The sequence below is a fragment of the Gossypium hirsutum genome, chromosome A13 (assembly GCF_007990345.1).
Source record: "Gossypium hirsutum isolate 1008001.06 chromosome A13, Gossypium_hirsutum_v2.1, whole genome shotgun sequence".
Taxonomy (NCBI): Eukaryota; Viridiplantae; Streptophyta; class Magnoliopsida; order Malvales; family Malvaceae; genus Gossypium; species Gossypium hirsutum.
Window position 1 is genome coordinate 99,374,597 of NC_053436.1, and position 25,291 is coordinate 99,399,887.

General features: G+C 33.4%; 1 protein-coding gene across 2 annotated transcripts; it reads left to right on the top strand.

Moving 5' to 3' along the window:
• Window positions 1-14,415: 14,415 nt before the first annotated feature.
• Window positions 14,416-19,428, top strand: LOC107912957 (uncharacterized). Of its 2 annotated transcripts, none has more exons than XM_016841358.2 (2): window positions 14,416-14,696; window positions 17,408-19,428. In XM_016841358.2, the coding sequence occupies exon 2, from the start codon at window positions 17,496-17,498 to the stop codon at window positions 19,278-19,280; it is 1,785 nt and encodes a 594-aa protein (XP_016696847.2). In that variant the 5' UTR covers window positions 14,416-14,696; window positions 17,408-17,495; the 3' UTR covers window positions 19,281-19,428. The 2 variants fall into 2 exon arrangements, with proteins under 2 accessions (XP_016696847.2, XP_040941341.1); XM_041085407.1 differs by having other exon boundaries at window positions 14,427-14,696; window positions 15,814-19,428.
• The last annotated feature ends 5,863 nt before the right edge of the window (window positions 19,429-25,291 follow it).

A 25,291-nucleotide genomic window follows, 5' to 3' on the forward strand; every position in this document is an offset into this window, starting at 1 on the left:
ACGTTCTATCTTTCCATTTATCTTTTTTATTCGCTTCCTTAATATTAGATTTATTATTTTTATTTTAGTTATTTATTTTAATTGTTTTATTTGACTTGGATTCAATTTCATTTCAAGTTATGTCAAAATTCAAGTTTCTTTCCGAACGTCTAGAGCTCTAAGTCAAATCCGAGACTTTGACAAACTTTACGATCCGCTTTCGCGTTCATCCTTCTCATCCTTTATCATTTCTCTTTTGACCCATAGCTTTTCCTTTACTTTCTTCTTCAACCACTTGGTTTCCATGGTAGAAAATGATACCATAGCTCTTTTGAAGTTGAGATTTGGCTATGATTTTAAAGGAAAATTCAAGGAAAATTCTATTTTCTTTCTTTCTTTTTTCACTTTCTTTTCTTTCTTTATTTTTTTTCTTTAGATCAAGCTTGCTACCGTCCCTTACTAAAATAATAATAAAATTTCTACACTTTTCTTTTTCTTCCAATTTCATCCTTTTCTTATCAACCAATCACATTTCAACACATTTTATGCTTAATTACCATTAATTTTCTCTCTCCTTTACACCTCATTGCATGAAAATTTTAATCCCATGATTATGTCTCCAAATATCAATTAAATATGGAAAAAATTTCATTTTGGTCCTTCCTCTATAAAATTGGGAAAATTACACTTTAGTCTTTATACTTTTCCACTTAGTTCAATTTAGTCCTTATTCTAATTTTACAACTTCACATATCAATATGTCTCCATATCACATTCATAAAAAAAATATTCTTAAATTTTTGTGCCCTTTTCTTAAAATGGTAAATTTCTATTTTTAATCCTCAAACTTTCAAAAATTCTCAATTTAATCCTTATCAAATTTCATGATTCATAATTTTTCTCCCAGTACTAAATTCACCTTTGAAATCTTTATTCTTTCTCAAAAACAAGAATTTTGGGGTATTACAAAGGCCCTGGTAGCTTAAACAAATAGTCAGTATACGATTGACATGCCAATAGAGACTCTTGATTTTTACTTCAATACTCTTGTTACTTGCACCTCGGTGCTCCTGTTCCTGGCACTTCGATGTGATCTTGATTTGGTCTTTAGACACTTGTGCTTCAACGCTCCTATTATTGAAGCTCCGTATAATTCGTCCCTAGTATCCTTTCTTTATTTTTCTAAGCTTACTAAGGGTTGAAGTTAAACCAATTTTGTCATTGTATGAATGGATTCTTGAAATTGACATATGTTATTGTTTACTTATGACCTTTATGGAACTAAACTAGTTTTTATTTTCTGAACCGTTGAATGGATGCTATTAACACTACTTTCGAATGTTTTATAAACCATTGTAAGAAGCCTAAATTTTCATTTAAAAAAGGTATTAACCATATAGAATTGGAGTGGAAAAGTAAGCCTTCAAGAAATTGGTGTAATAAAATATCTAAACAAATTATGGTCTAATTGAAACCCTTAATGCGTTATTAAGGTGAGTTAATAATTGTGTAAGCTTTCAGGGATGCAAATTGAAATTGAAAGGTGAGATTCATAAATGAATCAAAGGTCAAAATTGGGAACACATGCATAATGAGAATTGTTAATAAACCATCAAACTATAAGTTTAGGCTTAACTTGTAAACTCACATGAGAGGTTTAAATAGTTACAATGTGACTTAAATAAACTTAAGATGATGATTCATCGAAAAGACTCTAGGTTAATAAAGACTTAGGACAAAGTTTGATTATCCTTGTTACTTATTGAGTTTTATAGCTCACACGTTAGTTGTTTAAAAAGCATAGGTGCAGACTTGCTGAAAAGTTGTTATGATAGCTGGGGAGCATTGTATCACTCGACGATCCTATAAGGTTGTTTTTTTAAATGCTAAAGTGAAATTTGTATTATATTAGAGACATATATACTAAGTCTTGTGATGAATATAAAGATTATAATGTGAATGGCATATACCTAGCGCATCAATGTGTATAAATATGCTTATTTCATATGTCAAATAGTACTTGAAACTTGGGTTATGGAGTTAGTGGTTGAAGGCTTAAGAAATTAGCTAAAATTCAAGAATGTGTAAAATTGTAAATAGTTCCAGTACGGTCTGGGCAACAGCTTAACGAAAGTAGTATCACCTACATTGTCACCTAAGCGGCTCCTTAACTTAAAAAAAAAAAAAACTAATAACTCTAGTACTGCATAAGCAAGAGCTTTGTTCGCTTGGGTGATAACTTGATGTACTGTTAATGTTTTTTGGTTTTACTTAATTTTTTATAAATTCCTTAAATATTTGAGTAGCCTTTAACAAACTAAGTAACTTTCTTATTTCTTACAATTTACCAACTTCTTTTGTTTTAATTGACACTATAAGATTTTTTAACTTTATTTTGAAAACATAAAACTAATTTTGAATAAAATTTAAATATTTTTCTATAATTTTATAAAAAAAATGTTCTATAACTTTATTTTCTTAAATAAAGTATTGATTTTGCTCCGAAAATGTCCCATTAGCGTCTCATATTCGTACAGGTCATTGAGATGGGCGTTACAAGTAAGTATATTGTTTTTATAATATATAGCATGAGCACATAAATAAGTTATTTTCATACTTCTTGGTCATAAGTTTCTATAAATAAATATGTTATAACACTTTTATAACATGTAAATTATTTTTATAATATAATTTTTTAGGATTTATAATATAAGAATATTTTGACCATAATCATCCCATGCACTCATACATGTTCATGTTTATAATATAATTTTTATAACTTCTATAAAAATATTTTTAAAAAATAGATTTGAGTGTAATTATATGCATAATTGCTCCAATTCTTACCCTCTCCCTTAAGAGATGAAAAATGTAATTAGGGTGTTTCAATTATACCAATTTAGTGGGGCTCACCAATTACAGTGATTACCTAAATACGTCATTATTTATAATTACAAGCAATTACACTCGTATCTAATTACTAAGTAACTTTTCAAATACTATATTAATGAATTCATTGTTTGAATAAGATTTTAGAGACATGATAATTTTCACATTGCAAAAATCATTCTTATGGTTTTGCCTTACTATTTGATTTTGCCTTAATTAACTATGCAAGTAATTGTTACAACAGTTGCTGTGTAGTGTGATCTAAAAAATAATGAAAGAAATACAAAAGATGTATTTTAAGAGATGACCATAAGTCGAATTTATTTAATGATTTTTATTACTTATTTTATGAATTTGTAGATTCATTGAGGGGAGTGGACTCCACATATTTCTTGTTAGATTCCAAGGTATAACTCTTTTGGAGAAAGGAATGAATGATGCATACTTAGAGGAGTGGTGGCTTAAATTTATTTTTTTAAGGTAAAAAGTTTGAACCGCGATCTAGGATGTTTTATTAACTGGTCTTTCTTTTGACTTTTGTTTTGCATCTTGAAATGCGTCAAACCCACTTTCTAAAACTTGACATTTTGTCGTTTTATCGAAGCATGTAGTGTATGGGAATAGCAAATTTTGAGACTTTGGCCAAACTTTGGAGTGTAGTTATTTATTTTAATTACCATGTGTCAAACATGTAATTTCATTACTTTCTTTTTTGGTACATATGTAATTTAGCTTACACAATAAGTATGACTTATCTCAATTGTTTAAACGCAAAGGATGTTTTCTAGTTTTGGTTTATATATACAATACTATGCTTTCTACGTTTATATATAAAATTGAAATTTAATAAATGTTTTTGTTCCATTCTATTCTTATTCCTTTTTTTTGTTTGTGTTTCCATACTCCAATTTATTAGGAATTTTTAATTTTAAAGATTATTTTTTTAACTTCATTTAATGATTTGATGATCAAAGGTACTCATTGCCTCAAATGTGGTTTGAATTCGAGTTGTATTAATTACGTTAATTGTTTAGACTTTACTTTATTATTATAATTTACCAAAAAAAATATTTCTTCACACTTTAATTTACTAGAATTTCTTGATCTTAAAAGGTTGGTTAGATTCTTCGTTAAATTCAATCTAATTAAAAGGGATAAAAACATCAACATCAGTCATCCATTCACAAATTTGGTCTTTGATTTTATCTCTCTTTATTATTCTATTTTTCTTTATTTTAATTAGGATTAATTGAATTAACTTTTAAATTTTAAATCATGTCAAATTCGTTAAAGTAGTTAATCATATTCTAATCTCTCTTACTGAACTAATTTCCAATCCTTTGGGTCCAAGATTACGCATCAACATAGGTGCTATAACTTTTCCTCTATATAACGGACTTTCAAAGTTAAACTATTTTATCTAGTTTTCATTTGTAGACCATGATATATTTTTAAAATTATTTCAAAAATTTTGTTATACAAGGTAATTTTAAAGATAACTGATTGTATTTAGCCAAAAAAGATAACGATGATGACTTCCACATTTTTCAAAATTCACATAGTAGTCCTCAAAAGGGGTTATAACAGGAAAATATTTAGTATGCAGCTTGAGTTGATGACAAATAGATATAAGGTATAATAAAAAAATTAAAAATATATAAAAAATAAATAGGGTATGAGACAAATTTATAATTTTACTTGTGAAGTTATTATTATTTGAATACTCACTTTATTATTATTGTTTGAATAAATTTAACATTTTTGTCTGTTGATTTACTGTTTGCAGGCTCTAGTCCATTTTGTCTATTATATTATCTTAATTATTAATTAATTGTTATTATAAATAATTTATTTTTTATATTATTTAAATATTTACTAGTATATTTACGGAAATGGGTCAATTTCTGTATTATTTATCGAAAATGGCCGATTTTGGCAAAACACGTCCACATAGGAGCGTTTTAAGGTGAAGTTTCCAGCAAATCGCGCCCCTGAGGGAGCGATTTTGCCATGTCAGCACAAAACGCGCTGACGTGGATGCGCTTTGCTGACATGGCAAAAAGGCTCCCCCAGATGCGCGTTTTGCTTCGTGTTTTTTTCTAGGTTAGGACTTTTTGCATGTTTAGACCCTAGGATTTTTTGGTTTAGGGTTTTGTTAAAATAATTACGGTTTTGAGTTTTAGGAATTTTAAAAAATAAATCAAGATTTAGTGTTCTTTTTTAAAAATTAATTAAATTAGGGTTTAAGAGTTTTAAATAAATTAATTAAATTTGGGTTTAATGTTTTTAAGAAAATTAATTAAATTAGGGTTTAGGGGTTTTAAATAAATTAAATAAATTTGGGTTCAATATTTTTAAGAAAATTAATTAAATTTGGGTTTAGTCTTTTTAAAAAATAATATTGTGTTTAGGTTTAGGGTTTAGGTAAAATTATATTGACAATAAGGATTTTGGTTTTTTTTTCTACATAAGTTCCCGAAGACGTTTAATGTTAGCAAAATTGATGAAAAAAGCTCCCACATGGACGCTCTTTTTCTACAGTAGTTCTTGAAATTTTTTTTGAGAAGACGTTTCTGAACAAATAGTGTCAAAAACGTTTCAAGCAGGATGCACTGTTAGCAAAATTACTGAAAAAAGCTCCCACGTGGACGTTCTTTTTCTACAGCAGTTCATGTTTGACCTTAGGCTATAAATGAGTCAAATTTCATTATCAAGTTGCATAAGTTATAGAAAGAAAAATTAAAGAGGCTAAGCAGAATAGAAATTGAAGATGAGTGAACGTATTGGTGCTATTATTTTCTATGATGGTGAGGTCCGTGACACCGAGAACAACATTGTTTTTTTATCGGAGAACACAACGCGAATGGTTTTTAACCAGATTACAGATTTGACAGAATTTCGTAAAAGAATTAGGCACAAAATCTTCGAAACGAAGCCAATAAGGGTTTCTTCTATTAAGTATCGATTTTGTGCTTCGATTGATCCTGTGACATATGACTCATTTGATATTAAAGGTCGTTGTAGCTTTGAGGCGGTAGTGCAAACTCATCTTACTAGTGGATCACTCTATCTTGAGTTATATGCATAATTTTCATCGCCAAATGAAACATTTGCGACTTTAACATCTACTGCTGCTCGAGAGGAACATACGACCTCTACCCGACACTTCGTTAGTGGGAGGCAGAACACGGAAGTGCCCGTGTTTGGTGGCAGTATGGAATACACAACTCTTGTATGACACTCGGTTAGTGGATGAGACATGCACATCGGTGAGTCGATGTTCGATGCTGGAAATATATATTGGAGAATGACATCAACTTCTAGTGGTTTGCAATCCACATCTGATCGGGGACTTTACAAAATGTCCACAAGAAAGGGTGATGTACTCCCTACGACGTCCACCGGAGAGGGGACCTCGTACATTGCAGATGATGGTGGGTTGGATAATGAGTTTGATGTGGATCCACCTCGAGAGTCCAGTCCCGATGGTGCAAAAGTTATATTATTTTCTGAACCAGAGCCTGTTCCATCTGAACCTGAAGACGTTGAAAGGGGTTCAGATGAAGAAGAAGAAGATCTGCGATTCAGGGCGTACTTGCTTTCAGCTCACATGCATAATGTCGATATATCACAGATGATGCGTTGGAGTTTCTAGATCTACAACACAGAAGGCATGACCGTACATGTTCGTCATTGGATTCGAGTGAATATGAAGTTGGTAAGGAGTTTTCTAATAAGGATAGTTTTCTTCGTGCATTGAAACAACATAGTATCAATCACGGGGTTAACTACAACGTGATTAAATCCAAATCCGAGAAGCTCAAGGCCAAGTGTGAAGTACAAGACGGTACATGTTCATGGAAAATTATGGCTTGTTTTAGGAAAAAAGACAGATTTGTGAGAGAAAGAAAAGTACAAAGGTCCACATACCTATGTTGCTGGTACAGTATCACTGGGTGTTTAAGGTTTTTGATAAATAATGTTATTACCTAATTTTGCATTATTTAACGTACTTCGTTGACAGGTGTTTTACAAGATCATCCCAAGATGGATTCAGGTATAGTAGCTAGCTTAATACTACCGATATTGAAGGCAGATCCTAAAACTTCTGTGTTAGTCTTAATTGCCAATATTCGTAGCCAATTAAGGTACACGCTCTTACCACAAGCTTTGGATAGCTAAGAAAAAAGTGTTGAAAAAGATGTATAGTAGGTGAGACGCTTCTTATTATAAAGTGTGGCACTAGTGTCAGGTGTTGGAGAGGTACGTCTCAAGTCGCATAACAGACCTTGAAATGGTCCCTACGTACTACAACGATCGATTACTCCGTGGATGCCAAATGTTCAAGTGTAACACCCCTAACTCATATTTTTCACCAGAATAGAGTTACGAGGCATTACCAGATAACACACCTCATTCATATACATTTATACATTCATACTCAAAATCCATTCAAAACATTCACAATGTCCCTTGTAAGGCTCTACGAGACCTTAAAACATGCTTAGAAGTGGTTCAGGATTAAACCCATAACATTTGCAAACTTTGAGAAACTCAAAAAAATTTCAAACATATAAGGGTCACACGCCCGTGTGAATAGGCCGTTTGCCTCACATGATCACCAGACACGTCCGTGTCACAAGCCGTGTGAAAACATGGCATACATATTGACTCGTACTACACGACTAAGGACACTTCCGTGTGCCATGGCTGTGGAAAAACTGGAGGGGTTACTGATTTAGGTTACACGGCCGACTACACGCCCTGTGTGTCTAGGCCGTGCCAAACCTGTAGGGTATACTGACTTAATTCGAAAGGGTACCTTAGGGGATACACGATAGTGCAACATGACCGTGTGTCGCACATAGCTGAGACACACGCCCGTGTCTCTACCCGTGTGAAAAAAAATAAGCTATTTGAGAGGCCAATTTGCTACCCTTTTTCTGATACACACCTAAAAACCAAATGATACCATTTTATCATATAATAGGCATCCCAAAATCATCATTCATTACATCATTTATACAATATGCAATTCAACCGAATTCAATACTCGATCAATACCAAATAACTATCCAAAACTTATATCATAAACATCTATTCAAAAGCAAATAACTTCTCAATTTCTTTACTTCAATTATACCATAAAGATCATTTATCAAACTCAAAACATAACTATTTATCAACTATGAATCTTTGGCCTCATTTATACCAAAACATACCAAAATAAGCCATCATTCATGACTATACATACCATTCCAAACTTAAACATTTATAAGCCAAATCTCATGGCCATATTCATAACCAAAGTACCTTAACTAGCCTATACATGCCATATACCATATATACATATCTCAAGAGTACCAACTTAGGTGTTTGATAGTGCGATAATGTTCCCGATGATCCCGAGTCTAAGCTAGCTTTGTTTCTCTATAAAATATATACAAATAACACACAATAAGCTTCATAGCTTAGTAAGTTCGTATTAAATATACTCAACAGTTCATAATATTCAAATCATCAATTCAACTAATGAATATCTATATCATGGTGTCCGACAAACTTTTCTCATACTTACTCAAGTGTTTATGAACAAGCTCATAACTTCTTCTATTTGGATTTCATGCTTTATATGTACATACCTGTAGAAATTCATATTGAACTCATACCTTTACGTGATACTGTCAAATACTCGATATCTCGCGCACTACGTGCTAAAGCATAGCCAAAGTTATTATAATCTCGCATACTAAGTGCCTTTTATAGCCGAAGCTATTTCAATCTCTCACACTAAGTTCCATATATATATAGCCAAAGCTATTCTGATTCACACACTAAGTGCTATATATAGCTGAAGCTATATTGAAACGTACACTAACTGCCAAACATAGTCGATTTGTCATCGTACGCAATCGTAGTCGAATATATACAATTTATACAATATTAAAGTATTAAAAACATAAATGTAAAAATGTTTATCATGTACGAACTTACCTCAAACGTAAAAACAATGAAACTAGCCGATTAATTGAGTACTTTGTTCTTGCCTAAATCTAAGTCCAATTTCTTTCGTTCTTGAACAAATCAATCTTGCAAATGCCGAAAGTTTAAAACCTAATTTAGATTCTTTTCTTCTTTGTATTTTCGGCTAGATGATGATGATAACATATAATTTTTCTGTTTTGGTTTTATTTAATATAACTTAATAACCAATTTTACAAATTTAACCTTGTTATTAAACCATTTAAACACCTTAATAAATGCCCATTTATGTCCATTCCAACTATCCATGGTATAATATCAACATAAGGACCTTTCATTTAAAAAACCATATCAAATAGACACATTTAACTTATAGCATGTCACTTTTTCATTTTAAGCGATTAAGTCATTTTTCTCAAATTAAGCTATTAAACGATAAAATTAGCTCACAAAATTTTCACACATATATATTCACATGCTGTAAACACAAAAAATAATATTAAAATAATTTTATGGCCTCAGATTTGTGGTTTTGAAACTACTATTCTGATTTAACTAAAACTGGGCTGTTACATCAAGCATCTATTCTAGAGCTTTAAACAATACCAGAATGCATTTGTGTACTACAAGCCATTTGTACAAATTGATGATACCTTCATATATGGTAGATATACCCATCAACTATTGCTAGCTGTGGCACAGGATGGCGGTGGGAGAATCTTTCCAATTGCGTTTGCAATAACACCGAGGGAGTCAAGTGATGACTGGGATTTCTTTCTTTCTAGGTTAAGGAGCCATGTATGCCTTCAACCTAATATATGCATTATATCAGATTAGGGCACTGGAATACTAGTTGCAATTGAGCGACAAGGAAGCCTATGGGATCGCACACACCATCGGTATTGTCTAAGGTACGTTGCGTCTAACTACTATGGGCAATATCGGTCTACCACTGAATGACGGCAAGTGACCAACATGGGTATTTAATCTCTATTAATATAATTTCGTTTGTAATATTCAGTTTATTCTGAATGGAATAGTGGTATATAATTTTCGCTATCAGCTTATATTGGTAGGATACAAGATCAATAATGACCGTTTTCATGAGATGTTGGTAATTTTGCATTCAGTTAACAATCAAGGTACAAACTACCTTTGTAACATACCTTTCAAACAGTGGACACAAGCATATGACAACGGCCTACGATATGGTCATATGACCACAAACCTAGCTGAATGCATAAATTCTGGTTTAAAAAGAACGCGTCATTTGTCGATAACTTCGGTTGTGCGAGAGATATATTTTCATTTGGTGGCACTATTTCCAAAGTGAGTAGCGAGTTATAAAGGCTAAATACAGGGAGGCTATGTATGGTTCTGAAAAGTATTACAAGAAATTACCAAGGTGAATGCGGTGGCCAACACCATGCATACAGTGTGTCATGACCACGACAACCTATGGTTTTGTGTGACGGAGTTTGATTGATCAAGCCAATGTATTACTTGTGGGCAATATCGTGTACACCTGATAAATAGAACTTGCGACTGTAGGACATTTGACGTACTTCGTTATCCATGCGCTCATGCAATTGTAGCTTGTCAGAATCTCCGTTTGGATCCCATTAGATATGTCGACGAAGTGTACAAAATAGAATACATGTACAATGCGTAGAGACATGTACTTCCACCGATCCTAGATGAACGTAAGTGGCCATCTATATCGCTTGCTCCGTTTAAGGCGTTACCTGATAGAGAATTACGTCGCAAACCAAAAGGTCGACCTTACTCAAGTAGAATATGTTATAATATAGATATCTAAGAAAGAATGAACCAACAAAAGTTGTGCGGATGGTGTAAGAACCTAGATCATACAATTCGATCATCTTTAAACCGAAATAGTTGATAATTGATGGAATGAAACTATGTTGCATTCTTTCTATTGCGCCTTATTCAAAAGAACTTCTATTTTATTAAAAATATAAAAATAATTTACTATTAAAATATTAAAAATAACTCTTATTTTATTAAATGAAACAATATGAAAATAATTTTTACAAATATATTAAAAAATAATGTATGTGCTGATCGGAATCAGTGCCACATAGGGGTGGTCGATGATTACGAACTGGATTCTTCTTTGGTTCGGCTTCCGGCGGGGTTTGTGGTTGCTCCGGTTGTGTGTGATAGAAGGATGACCCACCTTCATAGAATAAAAAATGTGGAGGTGTTTGAATCACCCACGGCGGAGGTGTTTAAATTCCATACGGCGATGGGGATTGGTAATGAGATGAGCTTCTCGACGGTGCCTCGTGTGATCCCTCCGGCGACGATGAACTATATATCGTCTGTTGAGTCAGAGTCATCGGAAAAGGAGATGCACCAGGCCATGCATTCCAACCTGGCATAGGACTGGGAAAATGAAACATATAAGGGTTGAGTTAGGATATATATAAAGGCTAGGATATGCACTTGACATAATCTGAAAGGGATGTGTTGTGGGTGTCGTCAGTTGAGGCGTTTGGCTATCATCTCTTCTCCTTGGATTTAAAGGGCATCGTTGTTCCCTTTCGACACAGATTTTCCGATGCCTCTACTCTTCCGATAGCAAATATGGCTTGCCATGGATCCTAATCCATGGCATGTAATTCAGTGCACACGCTAACTTTGGAACGATGGTCGGTTCACGAGTAGGTATGTGATCATACTGGTTTTCCCAAATTTTAATATATTCTGAGAAAAATGACGACCAATTCGTATTTGTTTGCCGTAAGTTAATTTTGTGCTCATCATCGAGCACCTCAAGTGCCTTGAAAATCAGTTTTCGAAATCCAAATTGTCGCAACACTCTGTTCGTCTGGTGCATCTCGACGGTAGCATAGTTGACCAATGAGGCCTTAACATGCCGAATGTTCAGCTTTTGAAAGAATTCATCCGGAATTATTGCCCGAATTGTCAGATCCTCGTATGGTGTCTATTGAAACTATATGAACGTGAAAAAAATATTAGTTATATACATAATACTAAATACTAAATATGAAACGACTATTTTATGTATATATATAATTTAATACTTACTTGCGCTTCTAACCGTTGCTCTAATAGAAGCTGTATATCTTCAAGAGCGGTAGGTATTCCAACATAACTTACCGGATGGTTCCACCTAATTAAATAAACTTTTAGCATACAATTTTATTTTAAATCTACGTAATATTTGTAAAATCAAATAAAAAATTTACCTCGTTATGAGTGGAAATGTATATGGGTGGTTCACTCGAGGACATACAAATGGAAAGCTAAATTGAGCCCATGATTGTAGTAGTGATAGGCAATATTTGATTTTGGCTTTATTTGGTAGCGTCGCCCTATACATCTCCCGGTATAATGTTGCCAACACGACAGACCCCCAACTAAATTCGCTAGCTACTTTAAGATCAACGAATTTCAATAGCTACCTTAAATGTACTAGGTTTCGTAACAAGTTCGGTATCAAATAACCTCCAATCATCTCAAGGATGTATGTCCGAGCATATCGTATTCTTTCTACTTTAGTCGAATCATTCTCTGGCTCCGGGAATGTGTCTCGTAACCAACCCATCTCGATCCGAACTCTGTAAATATTATCTGGAATCGCACCTAAAAGATCGTAGCATACAGCTCCCCAATCAGCAGATTGAGCGGACCTGGTGAGTGCGGACCCATCCACCAACAATCTCAATTGTAACCGCTCGTCCTCCAAAGTGATGGTACACTCTCCGCATGGAAGATGAAATGTGTACGTCTTGAGCCTCCACCTCTCTATTAATACGCTGATGAGTTTCGGGTCCAACTTGCATCCCTAGCCTATAGTGGCCACGTGCCAAAAACCCGCTTCCCTCAAGTAATTTTCTATCAATGGTGATGAATGACCATTTTTATAAATGAAAAAAATATTAAATAATATTCAAAAATTAAAATTAACCCTTACCATTTTCATTTGTTCAACAGAAATATGTTTATGATCGAGATGAATTAATTCCCCGGCCATTTCTAACACGATCAAATATTTTTGAAATTATAAAAATACTAATTTAGAAAGAAAATTAAAGAAAATAATTAATTAAAGAGAGCTTTGAGAAATTTAAGGAGAAATTTGAGAGTTTTTTGCTAAATTTTGAAGAAATTTTGTGTGAAATAATATGAGGGTTTTTATACTTTTTTTATTTTTTATTTTTTATCATTGGACTCCCCTAATAATAAAAAAAGCCGTTGGGGACAAAAACACGAAACAAAATGCGCCCTTGGGGGAGCGTTTTTGCCACGTCAGCAAAGCACGTCTACGTCAGCGCGTTTTGTGCTGACATGGCAAAAAAGCTCCCTTGAGGGCACGATTTTGCCAAAATCGGCCCTTTCTGGTAAATAATGTAGAAATTGGCCCATTTTTGTAAATATATTTGGAAATGAGCCTTTATAGATAAATTAGTCCAATATTAGTAATATGATAAACAATCTAAATAAAGGGTAATTATATTGTTATAGATAATCTGATCCAAATAAATTATAAAGATATTTCTCGAATAATTGATGTCCAAAATCATTTTAGCAAAAGAGATTTAAGAAAAAAGAATGACATGGAAAGAGCAACCTTGTATACATTCTGTAATTTTATCTATGCAAAAGTTACAAGGTGGCATAATATCTATGTAAAAGGGTTGAACCATATTAAATATCAAGTATAAGTAATTTTGTATTTAGTTCAATTCCAACAATTAAGAACCACATATATCTTGCCCAAGCTTACTTATAAACTTTGAATGTATTTAGTAGAGCGTAAAAATAGAAAGATTGAAAAAAAATCTCAAAAGAGAAAATACAATGATTTTTCATCCATAATTAATGGAAACATTTTTCTTCCCATCATCAGTACATGCTTAAGTTGTGCTAGAAGATGGTTAGGTGGGGATGAGAGGGTTAGAGATTAGTTTCTTGGATATCAACTATGAAGTCTGTTTTAACGATATGATCCATATCACAATGTTTCTACCTCCTTATTTATTTTTTTAAAAGTGAAGAGGGTAAATATATTACAAAGTGTAATTTTATGTTTGATCGATTATAAAATAGTATTAATTAATACAATATACAACGAATAATAAACGAGATAAAAATCAAATTAGTCTGAATAGAATCGGATAAAACCTACACAAGGCATATATAAATTAAAATTGTACCTAAATATAACTAATTATATGTAAGAAAAAAGTTTGAAAACTTTTATCATAAACTAGATGATTGCATACACAACATGGAAACAAATTTATAATATATATATAAATATAAATTTTATTGAAATCATTATTAACCTTTTATTTGAAAATAAAAGCATATTTGGGTAGAAATAAAAAGATATATGTAGGGAAAAAAAAGTAGAGACTCATTTAAACAAAACTGTAAAGTTTGAGATTATATATATTAGCATTTTAAAATTGAAGACTAAAATGATGTATTCTGAAACTTTGGGGACTCATTGTGATATTTACTCAAAATGTTTCTACCTCATAACTGCCAATTATTTAACACAAGGTCTACGCGTACTTTCCAACCTTTTTCCAGTTTTCCTTGGTTTTCCAATCATCCAAACACAAAAGCAAAATAGGTTCTTTTATCAAATTTAATTTTTCCCTCTCCAATTCTCAAACTTTCCACTTATTCCTGGGTTTCTTCACCTCCCATTTCATTTAAAAGGCGGCGGTAAGCAAAGGGCAAGAGTTTGTTGCCTTCCTTGTTATGAAAAATTTATCGAAAGAAACAAGCCTTAGATCTTGCGGGCATCGCGGAATTTGAAAGAGTTGGACCTAAATCAATTCCAGGTAACATTTTTGGTCAATTGGGTCTTTAAATTTGTAGTTTTTGGTGAAAGTGAACTAATTTGTTTAATACCTTAAAATAGAGTGATTAGCCGAGTTAAGAAAACGGATTAAATCTTCGTGAAGTTTTATAGAGCTAATGCAAGTTTAGATTGTGCTTAGTAAGCCCTTTGAATTTAGCCCATTTTTGTAATTTCCGTTTTTCGATTGCTTGGAACCTAGATTGTTTCGAAATATTGGTAATTTTTGTAGACTCAAAAGTGTTATTTTTGTTGCTTGAAGAGTTAAAAGGTGGCTTGATATTAGCTATCAAAAGTATCCCATGCCTGTATTTATTCACTTTTGTAAAAATTGTGGCATTGAAAGTGTTTAGTTGCTATGGTATTGCCTCTGCTATAATTATCCTGCTGTGACATGGGATTTCACCTTTACTAGAATTTGTTCAAGTTGCTTTTACTTGTCGAAGATTTTGATGATTCTATGTCCAAATTCATCATATTTGGTTAAGGGGGATAGAAAACTTCATCCTTGAGACATGGACTGTATTATTAGGGCTTGGGTCAGTTGCTTATTTAAAGGGGATTTTAGTGAATGACAAATCTTCCGAAGTTTAGTTACTATGTGGTCAATGGGTGTTTGAATGGAATTATGTTAGTGACTCCTTTTATGCTGTTTTAATTAGTTTATTTGTTCTTATGGTTCTTACTTTTGTAATTAGGATTTGAAGTCTTGACAGATTTAGGTGAAGTTAGTATTTTGCGCATTGCCTTTTATAATCTGTCAATTGTAAAATAACTTCCTTCATCCAATCCTGAGTATGATTGCTTAGAAAGCCCTAGACATGATTTCCCTTTTTCTTTCTTATTTATTGCTGATTTCCCTCATTCATATCATCTTCTTTCATTGCCTTCATTTTTCCTTCTAAATAGCCTTAAAATATCTTTTTATTCTCCTCGGAGTAGACAATGAGGCGAGTCATGTTGGCTTCAGTTATAGGTTGTTTTGGGCTTATTAGATTTTGTTCTTGGACTTTTAGTGTCAATTATGTAGGCTTTCAGTGTAGTTGAGTTGGTTATTCTGGTTATCTTTGATATAATCTTTTATCAACTTTGCACTGCAGACTTTTGGCTTCCAGTTTGGTTCAGGTTTCAATTCTTCACAGTTTTTCTGGTCGATTGGATTCAAGTTATATCAGATTCGGGTTGTTGGTCTTAAGTCTATCGTTTATGTTGAACTTTCAAGTGATTAATCCTGGTGTTATGAATTTTTTCTGTGTTATCTTTCAAACCTAAACCCTCAAACAGTTAAAGATTGGTTTTGAACTGAAAAAGTTCCTGGAGCCAGGGAGATGCAACTTGGATAGAAACCTAGCTGGTGAACAAGTGTTATACCCTTTTTCTTTTTTGTTTCAAAACTATCAATTTGTGGTGTAATGCTTGTTGAATAGTTTGAATAAAGGTTACATCTAAAGGATCTTTGATAAAAACTTTATCTGATCAAATCTTAACAACACAGGAACCATAATGAAAGCAAAAATGAATAAGTAGTCTGGTGAATCAACATATTAAGAAATAAGAAGGGGAAGAAATTGTTTGTCAAAACCCTTTCTGAAGGGGAAAAAGGACAAAAATGAAAGAAAGAAAGAAAAAGGTGAAGCTATGAAATCTTTTTGTTGCTGTTGGATATCAAGTATGATTTTGTATTTTCCACGTTTAATTTCTTTAAAAGAATGAATTAGATCAGAACTTTCTTTTTATAAGTTTTATCAGATGATTAACTTTCAATTTCAATATATAGGCTGTAAAAATTTCATGAACATCCTCGGCACAAGTAATAATGAATGATTTTTTAAGTTTTATTGATTAAATCTTTTCTATAACTTCTTCCAAATGCTTTTAGATAGAGGATGTACTGCAACTTCAATCCCTAATTAATGATAAACTAGGTCCTACATCAGAGGGCCATATTCTCATAGACAACTTGCATGTTGACACCTCTTCACAAACATACACAAGGTTCCTCTTGTTACGTTGACCATAGGTGGCTTCTCCTCATGGTTTTAGGCATAAGTTGATTTGGCTCTGATATATTAGTGTGTTTCCCCAGGACTAAGATACAAGTAGTTTCAGATTGTCAAGTTACAAAATCTTGCAAAGTTACTTTCTTTGTGTTAGAATTGCTAAATTAGTACTTTTTATTCTTATAGATGATTGGCTCTAGGTATCATGTCTAACGTACATAGCAATTAATGCAAATTGCATTTTTTTTTTGTTCCATTTTTTACTTTTTTCACTTTCTTTTTCCTTTTGATATTTCATCATAGACCTGATTATTTTTCTTTCAATTTCTCTTCCCCTTCCCATTATAGAGGAAGAGATTACTGTTAAATTTGGTTGTCTTGTAACAACTGCTCATTAGTTTCTTTTCCTATCACAGGTTTGTTATATAATACTTTTGGGTACTAAATAAGTTGCTTCACTAATTGAAAACTTAAAAAGGGATTTTGCTGCCAATGTTTATGTTCTGCCAAGAAGAAAATTCCATTTATATGTTGATTAATTATGCTGGTATACATATTTTTGTTTGATTCCCTAGCTTGTTTCGGCTAACCTCCGCTGACCTGCCACCTCATTATATATGTATGTATATTAGTTTCCTTTCTTTTTTGTCTCTACTGCAATTTAACTAAGAGTATATACATGCTGTTTTTGAAGCTTTTCCTTGGAAGCATTTTCTGTTCTGTTTATTGCATGGAGGGAGCCCTTTGAATCACATCAGTCTGTTGCCTCATTTCATGTAGTCATGGCTGATCATGCTTTAGTGGTAGCTGATACTTCTCATACCCTTGTAGAACAGTCATTAGTTATCGGGCAGGAATTTCCTGATGTTGAAACCTGCAGAAGAACCTTGAAAGATATTGCTATAGCATTGCATTTTGATCTTAGGATAGTGAAATCAGATCGCAGCCGATTTATAGCCAAGTGCTCCAAAGAAGGTTGTCCCTGGCGAGTCCATGTTGCAAAATGTCCTGGGGTTCCTACTTTCTCAATTAGAACTCTGCATGGAGAGCATACATGTGAAGGGGTTCGCAACCTCCATCATCAGCAAGCATCAGTGGGTTGGGTTGCAAGATCAGTAGAAGCACGCATTCGGGATAATCCACAGTACAAACCAAAAGAAATCCTGCAAGATATCCGAGACCAGCATGGAGTTGCTGTTTCTTATATGCAAGCTTGGCGAGGAAAGGAACGAAGTATGGCTGCTCTTCATGGGACTTTTGAAGAAGGGTATCGCCTTCTTCCTGCATACTGTGAGCAAATAAGAAAAACCAACCCTGGAAGTGTTGCATCGGTTTTTGCCACTGGACAAGAAAATTGTTTTCAGCGCCTCTTTATTTCTTACCGTGCTTCTATCTATGGGTTTATAACCGCCTGTAGACCACTTCTAGAACTTGATAAGGCAGATCTGAAAGGAAAATACTTGGGTGCATTACTTTGTGCTGCAGCTGTTGATGCTGATGATGCATTGTTTCCCTTGGCAATTGCTATTGTTGACGTGGAAAGTGATGAAAATTGGATGTGGTTCATGTCAGAGTTGAGGAAGCTTCTTGGTGTGAACACTGAAAACATGCCTAGACTTACTATACTGTCTGAAAGACAGCGAGGCATGGTAGATGCAGTAGAAACCCATTTTCCTAGTGCCTTTCATGGTTTTTGTCTACGTCATGTCAGTGAAAATTTCCGTGATACATTTAAGAACACAAAGTTGGTTAATATATTCTGGAACGCTGTTTATGCTCTCACGATTGTAGAGTTTGAGAGCAAAATTGCAGAAATGGTAGGGATCTCACAGGATGTTATACAATGGTTTCAACTCTTCCCTCCCCAGCTTTGGGCAGTAGCATATTTTGAAGGAGTGAGATATGGCCACTTTACGCTTGGTGTGACTGAGATGTTATATAATTGGGCCCTTGAATGTCATGAGCTCCCCATTGTGCAGATGATGGAACATATTCGCCATCAACTAACTACTTGGTTTACCAATCGTCGTGAAATGGGAATGAGATGGACCTCAATTCTTGTTCCATCTGCTGAGAAGCGAATTTCGGAGGCAATTGCAGATGCTCGTTGCTACCAAGTACTTAGAGCAAATGAAGTGGAGTTTGAGATTGTCTCAACCGAGAGGACTAATATAGTGGATATTAGGAATCGTGTGTGTTCCTGTCGGCGATGGCAGCTGTATGGTTTACCATGTGCACATGCTGCAGCTGCCCTTATTTCTTGTGGGCAGAATGCTCATCTGTTTGCCGAACCTTGTTTCACAGTGGGAAGCTACCTTGAGACCTATTCACAGATGATACATCCTATTCCAGATAAGAGCGTTTGGAAGGAGCTGGGTGAAGGAGCTGAGGGTGGAGCTGCGAAGCTTGATATCACAGTACGCCCTCCCAAAATTCGCCGGCCACCTGGCAGACCGAAAAAGAAAGTTCTTCGCGTAGAGAACTTGAAGCGGCCAAAGAGAGTTGTTCAATGTGGTAGATGCCATTTATTAGGTCATTCTCAAAAGAAATGCACAATGCCAATTTGACCCTGATTTAGAATCTTTTTTTTGCCCCTTTCTTTTTAGCCTTTGAATATTTTGTTTTTAAGTTTCAATAGAATCAGTAATGTGTTTGTAATGTTATTGTATGGTTTTAACATTCCAGTCTTAGAATAAAGCATATCCTCTGCTCAAATCTCCTTCCATGTGCACATAGTTACTAAATAATTGCCACTCTTATGATGAAAGATTTAATCTACTTTTGTTCAATTGGTTCTGAACTATACCTCTTGGAGGGATTTGGTATATAAAGGCCTTCATATTATCAAGTAAATTAACTTATTAGACACGCTAGTTTGATTGACCATTTGGTTCTAACCCAGTGGCTTAGTTGACTTTATTTTTAAGATTCATCCCATAGTTTTATCAACATTTATGGTAAGAAGAAACTTGTGAAATTTGATTGTAACCGTACCCATCAAATCCAAGCAACATTGTTCATATTTGACCCGAAAAAGCCATATCTTATTATCATAGCTCGCATTTAAGTGTCCATGACTAATCCAAGTGCTCACATGGGCTTATTTAACCAATAAATATCAACTCAATTTCTTACAGCATTTTAGGTCACATGTGTTTGGAAATTTAACCAAATAGTTAAGTAATTCACAGTTCACTCAGTTGATTAAAGAGTTTAAATATGTAGATAAGAATATAATAGTATCTAAGGTTTTATTTGGATAAAATATTCATGTTAAAAAAATAATTATTTAACAAATTTGTTGTATAACTAGTGTATCATTAAATTCGTAAACATCTATAAATATCATTCATAATTTTAAACATATATTATATTAAATAAAATTAGAAGTAAAAATATTATGTATGAAAATTATATTTTGGTTGAATTAATAAAGTTAAAATATTGAAAATTATGAATTTAATTTATAAATTTCATTTTTTTTGTGACAAAGAAGACTGTAAAAGAAAAACAAATTATATAAACTAGCTCGATCCACCAAACGAGGATACTTCAAATACTCACAATCCTTGACTTCCCACAAGAGCCAACTTGACCAGACTATCAGCTTCCTAGTTATCTTCCCTAGGAATATGCCAAATACTCCAATGATGAATCTTAGACAACAATTGAAGAATCCTCCTAATTAAAGCCGAATTGGATCCTCCTATAGGTCTCTCTTGAATGGCCTTAGCCGCCTCAAGACTATCAATTTGGATTAACACATTATCGTATTCTCAATCAATTAAAATGCCCAAGCCATCTAAGATGCCCCACAATTCAACCTCAAGCATTAAGCATCTCCCTAAGAATCTTTTAAAACCAATGATCCACTCCCCATTTCAGTTCTGCACAATTCCCCCTATTGTAGCAGAACCATCCTCATACCTAACAGAACTGTCAGTACTCAAGTAAACCCAATTCCCAGACAAGTTCGAGCAAGAAATCAGAACTTGAGATGAACTTGTTGGGCCCCTACAAGACATCAAAAATTGCTTGGCCCAACTATATGAAACATTAATAGTATCATTGCTGCTTCAGAACGCACCGTGAAAGATAAAAAGATTGCGATTCTTTCAAACACACTAGAAGATAATCCCAAAAAAACAATGCCTATCAACCTCACCAAAGCAAATGTCAAATTGGTTCTGCAGATTTGAGATAAGCCATTCTTGTAGATTGTGAAAATAAAAACTAACAAGTTATTAGTAGGGACTAAAAGGTTCCAAATATTTCTCGTTGCAAGACAATCCTTAATAGCATGCAACACATTTTTGGGAATATGCCCACAAACCCCACACACCGAATTGTAACCAAAACCCCGCCGAACTCTTTCCATGTTAGTAAGCAACCTCTACTTGAACGCAAGCCAAACAAAAAATTTAACCTGTTAACGTCCTTGAAACTTCCAAGGTGTTTTCCAAACAGTTTCCTTCGACTTCTAGGATCATTCTCGAAGTTTCTCACAGGTACTTTTAACAAAAAAAAAGCCTGTCGATGTACCTCCCTAGATAATCCTGTTAAAACTTGCTGCCGAATGTGGTGGAGGGACCCTTATAATCTTTCAAATGACCACCTCAGGCAACGAAAGCTGAAACAAATCAAGGTTCTAAGTTCCATCATCTAAAACCATATCACTCAATAAGCATTCCAAATCAAGACTAGAATGACCGAGAATCAAACTAACGAGAGGCCCCACATTTGGAACTCACGGATTGCACCAACATCTGTGTAACAACCCATTTTTAGTCAAATCAGAATAGAGGTTTCAAAACCACAAATCTGAATTCAAAATAATTATTTTATTATTATTTTAATATTTACAACATGATAATATGTTTTTGTGAAAGTTTCGTTCAGAAATTTTATCGTTTGAGTGCTTAATTTGATAAAAAAGACTAAATCTCGTAAAGTGTAAAAGTATTGTTCTATTAGTTAAAGGTGTCTAATAGCTATAGAACATTAAAGTGGAGGTCCTTAAATGGTAATTAGACCATTAATATATTTATTGGACAAATATGGACATAAAATGAATGATATTAAATGGTTTTATAATAATGTTATTTTTGTAAATTGTAAATATATGTTAATAAATTAATTAAACAACAAATGATCATCATCTTTTATGTTTTTCCTCAATCGAAAATCAAGAAGAAAAAGCCATGGTTAGGGCTTGATATTCGGCCAAAGCTTTGTTGTCCATTTAGGTACGATTTTTGTCCTATTTTTAATGATTTTTATGTTTTTTAGATCATTGCAACTAGGTCTAGCTAGCCCAGGGACTATTTTGCAAAACTGTTAAAGACTTAGAATGTTTTCATTGATGAATAAGCATGTATTTTAATGATTGATGATAGATTATGAATGTTTGATGATAGTTATACAAGTTTTGTTAAGTGATTTTTAGTGAAAATGCAAATTAGGAATTAAATTGTGAAACGTGGAAACTTTGTGGTTAAAATGTGAAATAAATGAAAAAAATGGGCTGCTAAGGACCTAATTGAAATTCGGCTAGCATGGGTTTGGGTGGAATTGCATGAATTTGTGATTTTATGAAATAATGACTAATTTGTAAAAGTTGTGAAATACTTCAGGCAAAAGTGTAAATATGCTTTAATGAGTGTTTTAGATTAATTTGAATAGAAAGATTATTAAATAAGCTAAATTTGATTACATATAGATCAAGAAAAGTTAAATTCGGATATAGATCGGGAGAAAAATAAAGTAGTCGACTAATGGACCTATTTCATCATTTTTGTGAATTGAGTAAGTTTGTATGATTAATAAACTTAATGTTATATGTGTTTATATGCTTAAATATTATAATTGTGATATTATGACATTGCGGAATCTATCAACAAAACATTAAGACAGTGAGAATCCTAGTTGAACCTTAGGAATAGATAGGATATTAGTGACATGTCATTAGGGGTTATTGTGATTATGTGATCCAAGTGCTTGTCTTGTATGTCCTAGCGGTGGCTGAGTATACATGCATGTGTTGCGGTTACTTGGCAGCTTGCGTGAATATTACCATGTAGCTACGTCTTAACTGACAGCTTGTGTGAGTAGGCCCGTTGATAGCTCAAGAGTGAACATATATGTGATATGAGATTGAGATAGCATTGGCTATGTATGTGGCACTTTGGTGTGAGATTCCTGAGTATCTGATATTATTCCGAATGGTTCAACAGGAAAAGATGATGGTACGAAGATGTAAACAATGATACAGATCAATTCAGGTATTTGTGATAAGTTTGGCAAGTAAGTGATAATTGATAAGTTCATTTGAAAAGTAAGTGAAAGTTGATAAATTTATACATGATACATAGAATTATGGCAATGTGCAACTTGTTGAATTGAATGTATTACTTATGTTCTTTAGATTGTGATTAAATTGGCAATTATACTTATTAATCATATGAGTTTACTAAGCTATAAAGCTTACTTTGTTTATTTTTCCGTGTTTTTAGTGATTTCAAATGTAGCTCGGATTCGGGGATTGTCGGAGACTTCATCACACTATCAAGCTATCATTTTGGTACTTTTGAATCTATATTTTTGGAATAAATGGCATGTATAGGAACTTTGGTCACTTTGGTATATAAGTTGATGAATTTAGCCATTGGAATTGGCTTGTAAATGTTTAAAGTTTGGTCTTGTATATAGCCATGAATGTTGGCTTAAATTGTTGGTTGGGTTGTGTATATATATATGTGTGTGTGTATGGTTTATGTTGTGAGTTCTATTAATGGTTATATAATGCTTATGGATTATAGGTGTGGTGGATGTCAAATGTTTGATATATGAGAAGATATATGATTGTGAGTTTGAGCATAATGATGCATGTTTGAAATTGTCTAATTAGTTGAAAGGTATATGTGAATTTGGTATAAATGGATTGGCCTATTTTGTGACTTGTGTGTATTGTTGATAATGATATTGAGTTAGCATGAATTAGACTTGATTTAGTTGGTTTGAATGCCTATATATTCTATGTTTTGGTGTCTGATACGTGATATTCATGGCAGGTTTTAAATATTTATAATGAATCGTTCTTGAAACTAACTATTATCACGATGAAGGCAAGTATACTTATCGAACTATAGTATAGCTTTAGCAAGACCGAATTATCGAACCCAAAGGAACTAAAAGTACTAGTATCAACTTTCTTTTTATTATTTAGCCTAAAAAATAAAAAAGGGTTTTGTTTATCTAACTAATTAATTAAACTAAGAAATCACAGAAAAGAAATTTGGGGAAAATACTTTTTGGAAAATTCGATTGATTAAGACAATACCTAAGGAAAAATCCACCTAGACTTCATTTGTTATTTGACTTTGAATCAGACGATTTATTCATTCAACTTGTTCCGTAGAGATCCCTAAGTTATATTATTATCTCTCTCGAGACTAACAATGTCTAACCTTAGATTGAATAATTAAAATCTCTTTCTACTTAACGCCCTAGGGTTGCATTAACTCGATCTATGAATCCCCTTTTTAGGTTTCACCCTAATCCGACAAAATCTTGTCACCCTATCTCTAGGAGCGCAACCAACTCCGCTTAATTATGACAAATTTACTCTTAGACAAGGTCTATTCCTCCTCTGAATAAGAGCTTAACTTGAATCAATATCCTGGAATATCAAAACAAGAATTAAGAACACATAATTAAGAACAAGTCAAATATTTATCATACAATTCAAATAATAATAACAATATCCATCTTAGGTTTCATTCCCCTTAGGTATTTAGGGGTTTTAGTTCATACTAATGAAAGAAAACATCTCAAAAGAATAAAAATAACAAAACATAAGAAAACCCAAAAACTCCTGAGGGAATTGAATGGAGATCTTCAGTCTTGATGGTGAATCCGACTTCTGAGATGGATCGATCAGCTTTTCTTGAGCAATTCCTTGCTTCCTCCTCTGTGTCCCCTGTCTAAGTGCCTCTTCAGGTGTTTAAATAGGCTTTGGAATGCCTAAGAGCCCTCAAAATTGGCCTTTTTCGAATTGGACTAAACTTGGGCTCGGCAGGGACACACCCGTGTGACATGCCCTTGTGCGATTGCTTAAGGCCGTGGTCAAGACTATTAAATGGGCACGGGCATGTGATCTACCTGTGTAAATCGTGCTTTGACCTTGCCAAAGGGATACGGCTATGTGGTTTGCCTGTAGGAGGAAGTCCAAGCCGTGTTGATTTCGTACGTTGGCCCATTTTCTCCATTTTTGGCTCGTTTCTCGTTCCTTTCACTTTCCTATACTCACCTAAGTATAAAACATGAAATTAAGGCATTAGGAGCATCGAATTCACCAATTTTAAGGAAAAATCATCCATAAAATGTGCTAAGCATGGGATAGAAATATGTATAAATTACGGTTTATCAAATACCCCCACACTTAAGCATTTGCTTGTCCTCAAGCAAAATCCTCAACTAATAATCAAAATAAATTCTTCTCAACTTATAATTTCTATCGATAATATCTCAAAATAATCCATAGGTAATCATACATTAAAAATTCAACTGAAAGAACATC